Source organism: Malurus melanocephalus, unplaced genomic scaffold, assembly GCF_030028575.1.
Source record: "Malurus melanocephalus ecotype Western Australia unplaced genomic scaffold, MMel_1.1 scaffold_1215, whole genome shotgun sequence".
NCBI lineage: Eukaryota > Metazoa > Chordata > Aves > Passeriformes > Maluridae > Malurus > Malurus melanocephalus.
Window position 1 is genome coordinate 28,208 of NW_026624447.1, and position 9,778 is coordinate 37,985.

General features: G+C 37.4%; 1 protein-coding gene across 1 annotated transcript in view; it reads right to left on the minus strand.

The window, feature by feature from the left end:
- Nucleotides 1-9,598, minus strand: part of PARPBP (PARP1 binding protein) — a 33,054-nt gene extending 23,456 nt beyond the window's left edge. Inside the window, exons 1-5 of the mRNA XM_057387431.1 lie at nucleotides 8,726-9,598; nucleotides 4,041-4,271; nucleotides 3,030-3,137; nucleotides 2,199-2,369; nucleotides 1,224-1,378 (exon numbers count right to left, since the gene is read on the minus strand). Coding sequence (XP_057243414.1) covers nucleotides 1,224-1,378; nucleotides 2,199-2,369; nucleotides 3,030-3,137; nucleotides 4,041-4,271; nucleotides 8,726-8,875 — 815 coding nt within the window. The 5' untranslated portion in view covers nucleotides 8,876-9,598. The remainder of the gene's footprint in view (nucleotides 1-1,223; nucleotides 1,379-2,198; nucleotides 2,370-3,029; nucleotides 3,138-4,040; nucleotides 4,272-8,725) is intronic.
- Between the last annotated feature and the right edge of the window lie 180 nt (nucleotides 9,599-9,778).

Here is a 9,778-nt window from a genome sequence, read left to right on the forward strand (position 1 = left end):
CAAAACCTCCCAACTCTGCTGCTCTGCAAAACCTCCCAACTGTGCTGCTCCACAAAACCTCCCAACTTTGCCACTCTACAAAACCAGCGGGGATGTTAATGGTACACATCATAGGTATATACACCCCACACGTGCCCCACACCAAACACCAAACACCGTAACCAATGTGACAAATGGCCCTCTGTCGCTCGGTTTGAAGTCACAAGGGTTTTTAAACAAAATTGGGAAAAGTAATTTCAGAAGTTCTTCTGGTCAAAATGAAAAGGGTTTCCATACAGGTTAGCACTGTAGTTTTTCATTTATGCAACAGGAAAGAGTTTTCAGATGCTAAGGTGTATAATAATCATCTATTTCAGTGACAAATACAACACTGATACATTCCTTGTCAAGAAACGGGTGCAAAAAAGTAGAACATCCAAGTTCTCCATTTACTCTGTCAACATTGTCCAAGTATTATATGTACAAATCTATAAATAGTTTYAGCATGATAACTTCTAGAGTACCCCCAAATGTTAAGGAACATTYAYGCCACWGATTYTKGAAAGATTAGTGACTTCCTCTRATCTTAGGTATCTACAGAATGAAGAGAGGCAAACAATTTCAACATGCAAGAGATCTGTAAGAATGTTCAGTCTCCTCAGTGAATACACCTCAAAACTATCCAAGTTCATTTTGTCTTTCCATTTCTCCTACTATCAGGAGTGCCATATTTGAACCAAACCATCACAGTTTCATTAAATTTCCACTCTGTTTGACAGATTCCCCTTCATTCACCTCATCTACTGTTCACTTTCTCAGCTGAACAAAAGGGAGATGAGAAACACATTTTTGTTATTTCCCCATAAGTTAGCAGATGCTTGGTTGTGCAATATCTCCTACTAAGTTCAAAATATTCTTAAGCACTTCCCACCACTGTCCAAGATCTTCAATTCGTTTACTGGATTTCCAAAACAAAGGAATCAGACAGATCCAGAAAGCCTCTTATCAACGTGTATCCCACAATGACCCAGCATTTATCTGGCTACTTTGTATTTTATGCAATTACAAGTTTCTTAAGATCTCCAGTGTGACAAAATGAAACTGAAATAATAGACTTCCAAAATTAAGCAAATAATTCTTTAATAAGTAAATYATTTGATTTTCTTTTGCTCCTCCTCATTGGAACACAAGCACAAGAAAAGGAGATGCTCAGCAAGACAAAATGTAACAGAAAGATCTATTACCTTGTATTTAAGATTTCACCAACGATTTCTTGCAGCTTGTCAATAAAATTAACSAAGTTGGAAAGCCCTTTGACGTGGGCTCTTAAAGGATCATACAAAGGAGATGCACAGTCTCTTCCTCCAAGTTCTATGGTCCGGATAAAAGATGTTGCCATCTATCAGGAGAAACATTCAGAAATATCAAACTGTAGAAATATGTGAAGTGAGCCTCTCCTACAGGTCTGCAAACTGTGAAACAACTGGCTGACAGCAGAAATAACTTACCTGCAATCCATACAATGCCTCTGAATTGCAAACTTTGTACATCTCACCATCAACATTTGTAAGATTAATACTTAAATAGTACAGTAGGATTAAAAAAAGGAAAACAAGCCAAAGTAAAAATGACCCAGCTAATTTGGTATTTCCATCAACCTTTTGAAAGCTCAGGACAAAAGCTTACTARAACAGGGTACAGAACTCTTTTATTGTTGTGGCTGTTCAAATGCTCCTGCAGGCCTCACAAAAAATACTCCCCTTCTATTCAGAGGGTTGTGTAAGACCTAAGGACAATTTTAACATAAGCATAGAAAAGTTGACCTCAGCATTATTACAATTTTCAGAGATGCTAATAATGTATACTCAAATCTTATGATTATATTATCTTATATTCATGTTGAAGACAGCAAGCCTTTCCAGGATTTCAGTCACTCTTTAGGACGAACAGTCTCAATGCCTTTTTTCCAAGAGCCCATTTAAGAACYCTCAGGATACACACACAGATTATCTCTCATCCTGAGATTTCATGGCCAAATAAGCACCATTTCTTCCCATAGAACCTATTGTCTTTCTAGCTAGAAAATGACGTCCATGTTGGTATTTGGCTTGGCTTGCAAACACCAGCGTTGAAATCCTATCAGATGAAAGCCACATTCTCTGTTTACAGATCTACTCCATTGACTCTGACCTCCAGGAGCTTTCATTTGACACACATACCAGGAAAATGGACATTTTCTTCTCCTGTGAGGCATGTTTCAGGCTAGTGAAGGCTTCTCTACCAAGTCCTCTGTCAGGAACATTTAGAATATGAGCCAATGCCAGATCATCCTTAGAATTCACCAAAAGSCTTAAATAAGAACAGACAGCCTTCTTTGCCAGGGTTGTCACCTGCATGAGAAAACATCATACAAATAAAACATCCTGCTGCTAAATTATGTTCCATTTTATTTTAAAGATAATTAGACACGTACTGATGTGATTTTTGGAAGAGTAAGAATTCACCTTTCATCATTTCAAAATGCATGAGGATTCTGGAAGTCTTGACGAAAACAAACACGATAAATAAGTTAGAATTGCATGTACAGAACTTGAATATTCACAAGGTGTTTGAGGGTGGATCTCCAGTTATTAAAACTGGCTATAAATTTATATTTATATCTCACAGATATCCATCTCAAGGCAAATATTTGCTTTGCCACAGCTACCACTACTGTTCAGATTTCTTCCATAGGTAAGGGAGTACAAGCTAATAAAATTAAATCAATGGAGATTAATTCATTTATCTAAGACTTAGTTAAGACAATGTATGAGCGACAGAAGAATTTATTCCCTGTGCTTCAATGCAGATGAAGTCTACATCAAGTGCCTGCTGTTCTGAACTSTCCTCCAGAATATAAATTTCAGCACATAGCCCCAAACACACTACAATAYACTCAAGAGATGCACAGTTTGAATACACAGATTCTATTTTTTTTAACCCAGACATATTTGAAAAACAATAACTGAAAAATTGAACTATGTTACATTTCATCTTTTCAATATTTTTACCTTCATATGCTCCTTGCCCTGTCTGTTGACGTGTGTAGGAGTAGAAAGAGCAGAGCCATTATTTTCTTGTGCATTCATYATACCAGAAATAAATTCCAAAAGTTGGACCTTTAATCAAAAGATCAGAATTAACTTAACTATGAAGATGACTAGTAAGTRAAAATTTTAAATGTTTTAAAACCTGGTGTAAACCCACCTCTCTGCCACTTGGCTAGCATTTGAGGTTAGCACAGCCCTTGTAGTCTACTTTTGGTCTTAGTCTTTAAAAGAACGACTGTTCTAATAGAGAAATGAGGTATAAGATTCAAATTAATTAGAAATTATCTGAAATATTTACTTTATACACTGGCACTAAAAGCCACTCCTTACATTTTGGAGAACATTTAATATGTTATGCCAAGTTTAGGAAGAGTTCATTAACCCACCCTTCCCTGAGAGTTCCCCATCTTCCTGATGAAAAGAGAGAGGGAAAAACAAACATAATAAAAAACCCCAAACAAACAAAAGACCTGCAATAAGCTACCCCAGAACTGTGACTGAGTGGCTGAAATGGAACTTCAGGAAAAAAAAATCTAACACGCAAATACATATATTATACAGAAGTTTTTATTTAAAGAGCGTGGTGTTTTCAAAATCATTAAAAATATTTTGGCTCTACACCAACATACAACCAAAACTCCCTAGTATGTTAATTACTAAGCTTTGTTCCATTTTTATCTAATCTCTACAGTTTATTTTTCAGTTCAATCTAGGCCAAGGAGTGATTTATTCATAGAAGGGTTGTAAGAACTTAACTACACAGCAGTACAACAGAGAGAAATAATTTTTGAGTGAATTTAAGATCTCTTTAAAATATTTAGTTATTTAAACTCAAGTGTTTCCCCAATAGAAAAACAAAGTAACTTGTGGATAATCCAGAGCTCCTGTGTATAATTAGATCCTTACAAATCCATAACTGGAACCAAAAATATGCCAAAACAATGTAAGAGGTCAAACAAACATAATACTTACTGGGGATATGCTTTCATCTTCAGCTACAAGTCCAAGAATAGAGCATTTCTGGGATATGTCTATTAGATCTAACATATTGCTTCTTGCTAAGAAGGCATGATAGGCTTTTTTTACATCAGCATAATTTTCAGGTTCTTTCATGTTTTCATGTGATAATCCCAATTTGTCATGCAACAAATAGTTCCAAGTTTCCAACACATCACTRAGTGATACTGTGAAGTCTCCATGGTTCTAACAGAGGCAAAAAAAAAGTTTTATATTCAGCATAGCTTTAAAACTAAATTTAAAACTGCATATATATCTGAAAATTTATTATAATCTAAATTTAACAAAAACMTTCTTATTCATAGCTGAAGTTCTTCCACTGTGTTGTATTTACACTTGAATTTTGTTATATTCTGCCAGTATTTTTTTTCTGATCTTTAAAATACCAGGCTTGTACTCATGAGAAAATATGCTGAATATTGCAGGGCTCCTTCTTGCATTAAGTTCTTTATTTGCAGAAACAGTTTCAACATGGCAGGCATTTACTTCCCAAAGGCAGTAAATACAGTTCCCTTACCTTGCTTCAAGCAGTAAACTGGGAAAATATGTCAAAAAAAACCCCAAACTATTTTCTTCACATTAATACAGTTATTCTTTAGCATAACATTGATAGTGTTGTTATATAGTTCTAATAAATACATTAAAGCCATGTACACATCGGTTACTAATATTATAATTAGCATTAATTATAGAGTTTAGACTACACTCTGCCTGTCAAAACTAATAAATTATGTTCCACGTGCCCCTCTGGAGGAGAAGGCAGCTACTCGCTCTCACCACCTTCTCTTTCACAATTTGACTCCTCATTTTTGTCCATACCCTGCTTTTTAAACTGACTACCAGTCCTCACTTCCTGCTGATAAACKTTTGTTCACACTACTGGTATCTGAAACATTCCCCAATACATGGCAGAAAAAAAAATAAAAAAATAAAATAAAAAACCCACCAAGGCAGAGATGTACCATGTAACACAATCTGCACGCCCTCTGATCAAGGAACAAGCCTTGCTTTGCATTGCCCATAATGGCAGATGGCTCCTGTCCACAGCAAAGGCTTAATTCTAAATTCTATTTCATGACATTTTCATATTAAGCAAATTCATTGCTGATAAACACCTTTAGCAACTGAACACAACACTAAATAAAAACATGAGGAATTCTAATAATTTAAGTTGCTTCTGCCCACATGATTCCCTTCTTCGGGCTCTGCCATATTTAGCCCAACTTTSTCAATGGACCTGGTTAAATATCTGATTCCAAAATCCTGAAAGTCARCCAGTGYAGGCAAAGAACCAGGAGTGACAATTAAGGAACACTCACACATATTAGCTCCATGGTAATCTCTTGCCTTCTAATTTGTGCATGGATTATGATAGATCAGTACTATGAACTTATGTTATTCCACATATCACAGAATATTAAAATGGCATATGTGTTTCCTGAAAAACACCAGATTTTCATTTCAGCCCCTCAAAAAATTAAATATATATTATAACTCAATTTAAGCAGATCAAAGCAGCAGTAGATGAGAAAAAAAWTTTGTTTCCTCACTTTATTTTGAATCAAAATCCACCAGGAGTATAAAGTACAACTTCATAAGGTATCTAATAAATCAAAACCTTTCCTCACTAGATCAAGGGCCTGCAGAGATTAGCAAAGTTTATATTAGTGCTGCAAAAATATTTTAAATCCAAATAATATTGCATTCCAGATATTAACCTTTGCAATTAGGCATTCACTAAGGTGGCATATTCCATTACTTACACAGTCAATTTGTCAAGTCTCTGATTTCAAAACTCATTTAAAAAACAATGTGGTGTTTTGCAGTAAGCATTTGTTAACTGGCTAAAGTGCCCTGCTTTCATTCTATTACAGGCAGGGCAAGTGTGTGATTCCACATGAATAGAACCAATAAGGAATTATAAAGCATCTTTCCTTCCTGGYAGTGCAATATATTAACTTTCCTCGGGACTCTTACAATGCCTGAAATCCAATGTCARCATCTCATGCTTAAAGACACCGTGTTTTAGTATTTTGTAGCTATTGCAGGTTTTCTAGTCCTGACTACATAGCAAATCCATTTCTATTTTGACAGAAAATTGTTGCAAAAAACAGAAAGTTGCCCATTTCAGCATCAATACATTGGCTTCCACCTCCCCAAACTTTGGCTTTTTGGGATGTGTGTAAAGTCTGCTGTGTTTAACCACCAGCCCTRTGTTGATTTAGCTCTTTCCAGGCACACTCCCAGGCTGCAGTGTTGTTTTGTGGCTTTGTCCTTGAGCTGGACAATTCTGCACTGCTGTCACCTCCAGTCCTGCTCAGCCTCCAGTGCTTTCCTGCACTGTCCCACAGCAGAGGAGCTCCCAAACTGTGGCACAGAAAGCACACCAAGATAGGATGAAGCAGCACTTTTTAATAAGTTTTCATCATGTTGATAGTGCTGTGCAACACAACTATGAATGAGAAACTCATCCCTGTGACCACAAGTGCCTGGACATCTGAGAGCTGTTACACTGCAATGGGCAGAAGCAGTGCAGCTACACACAACACCCCAAGCTCAAAAATAAAATTCTATTACTTGGCATGGGTACTGAACACTTTCCTTTTTGGGTGGGTGAGTGGAGGTGCTGAGGGGAAAAGCACCAGGGCCCAACAGAGGAGAAGCATTCTCTGTTCAAGGAGGACCAGAGATGGATCTGTACAACAGGAGTTGCAAAAGCAGAATGATGGAATAGGCAAAGTATAAAYTGTACTTATCATCCAAACAACAAACCAGCACTTTCTCAAGTCAACACTATCAACTACAGGGGTAATAAAAACAAGATTGAAAATTCAGAACCCTGCTGGTTAGAAACAAACAAAACAAAACAAAAAAAAAACCAAAACAAAAAAAAAACTTCCTTGCTTCCTCTTCTACCCCTCAAAATGACATCTGCATAGAGAAGGGGTGGGAGGGAGAAAATCCTATTGATAAGCTAGGGAAGAATCCTCAAGAGTTAAGTATCAAGAGTTTTAACACAGTTAAAACAACTCCAGCTGTAAAGCAAAACAAAAATACATGAAACAATAATTTATAGTCACAACGTAACTATAAGGAAAGGGTATGGGAAAGCAGTTAAATTATTCAGAGGGAAAAAAAGGAAAAAGTAGAATAAACTAATTACCTCCAGAAGAAGAAGGCTTATTGTAAGGAAAACAAGGAGCAATGAGCCAAAACCTTTCATGTGTGTAAGTTTTGACATCCAACAGAACAAAACAGTTTMGTTCCCAGAGCTGGCTTGGGAAAATTGTTTGTAGTTTTCCTTTGAGAATCACAACAAACATCACAACAGTGATCGCCTCCACATTATTGCCTTATTGTCAAGGCATTATTGTCTTTTATCAGTTCTCCAAGAATTAATGTTGATGCACGCTAATTTTCTCATTTTACTTACATTTACCTGCAGATATTGTGCGGACACCAGGCCCCTGGCCAGAATCTATGACATTCTATGAAGTACAGATGTAATACCTTGGGATTCTCATATCCTTGCTGTAATGTTTCTGACACTGGAGAATGACTTCATCAGTTTTATAYTTAATCTTTAGACAACAGATACCTCCAGTCCGCAAATTTTAGACTACAACTTTTTTTTTGATGCACAAACTGAAGCAGGCTTTCTGTTTGTTCAGGTTTTTTATTGGCTTGGGGTTTACATTTTGATGTGGTTTCGTTGTTTCTGGTATGTTTGTTTATTTGGTATGTTTGTTTTGGTTTTCTTAAACTAAAACTTTGCACTACATGTTTGATTTACTATGCAACATTTGAGTAAGTCTTCCAACAAAGGTCTTTTCTTTCATCAAGTTCATTGCCCTAAGAAAGGTATCTTGAGGCTGTTAAAATGAAAATCCAACAGTTCTCTTTACATGAGATGCAGGTAAAGGCCTGACTGTGAATTGCAGCTGTTTCTGGTGTGTTCCAGACACCCTCCAGCTCTGCCAAGCCACCGAGCTCATTTCATAAACACTTCCTCCCCTTCACCACTTGTCAGGCACCTCTTGCACACCCACAAAGGAAACCACAGAATTCCTGTTGTCTGGGCACACATTCACAACTTCTATACACCTGAGGTCTTCACCTGAGGAGTGTCAGGAAGAGCAGCAGCCAAGAGTGAACTGGGACAGACCACACCAGATCAGTTTTATGCTTATGTTCTTCTCGTGCCATTCCAAAACATTTTCGGAGCACTCAGAACAAAAAGATGCACCAAATGCCATCGTTCTCCCACCCTGCTCTMCAGCACAAAAGAAACATTGAATGGAAGTAAACAAAGTTACACGATCCGCAGAAATACTCTAGCATCTGAAATTAGGAGCCCAAATACACATGCAGAGCATTTCCATCCTCACCTCTGTCCTGCAGTTCCTTTCTCTAAACCCTGATTTCAAGGCACACTTAATCATACTGATTTTAACTTAATCATACTGATTTTAACTTAATCATACTGATTTTAACTTAATCATACTGATTTCAGTGCCATGCTGCATCCAGCCCTCAGACACACCTTGTTTTAACAAGCAGCCAAACAGCATTTTAAGTTGGAATGCAGCGAGAGAACAAAGTCTGAGGTGTACCAAGAACACGATGAAAAGAATGCTAACCTGTTTATTGACCTCAGCCATGGACAGCTGTAAGGCCATCARCATGCAGTCTGCTCCACACACAGCAGTCCTTTCAGAGCTGGTAAATAAAGGCCATTGTCTTCTGAAACACTTGACCAAGTGTAAAATTTTTTGCTGSAAAGTAACCATTGTGCAAAGTAGAAGATTGAGATAATCAAGAGAAAAATGAATGTAAATGTGCCAGAGGCRTATGCAGGTCTATTCAGATTTCCCAAGAAGCTGTGCAAACCCTGCTGTAACTTCTTAAAGATTAAGTTCCTAGAATGAGCTCTTCCAATAAACCAGACTTGCTTCACTATGATAGAGCAGCTGTGAAGATAAGGGATTAAAAATGCTATTTTATGTCACGCCTTCAAGAAGTCCTTACTTTCCTTGGACATTATGCCAACATAAAGGAATGTTATCACTAATATGACAGCACTTTTGTCTCCAAAAGCAGCCTCAGAGTGTCTTCAGTAYTTTCTGCATTTGCTGTACATTCAGRTGAGTGCCAATGAGGAGGYTTTAAACCTGGAAAAGAAAGAGATTTAATATTTCTAAGACTTAATAACACRGACATCTATAAACACTTTTGTTACCTATATAGTCATTTTCCTTTTCTTCTTTAAATTCTATAAGCCATCTTCCCCGACAATAATTGGACTATTTCATGCTTTGGTCTTTCTCATCTTCTTGCATTTGTCAAAATGAGGATGTAGTAAGAATTTGCCTTTAAACGTATTTTTTTTCTAAACAAAGTTCCTAACACTGCAGTGACAGCACAGGAGCAATACCCATTCCATTTACTTGCAGAACACAAAACCAACCTTTGACCTTATTTYGCAGAGCTGAGGCCGAGCCCACAGCGCGTTTGTTTTTTGGTGATTGGCACGGCTCTAAAAGAGGACAAAGTGTGGGCAAGGGGCAGGGAGAGCAGGAGACATCGGGAAACACGCGATCCAACAACTCCAGCTTGTAACTTTCCAAAGTGTTTGAGGGGGACAGCCCACTTTACTATGCGAACATCACATGGGGGTCACAGAGGCGGCTGCG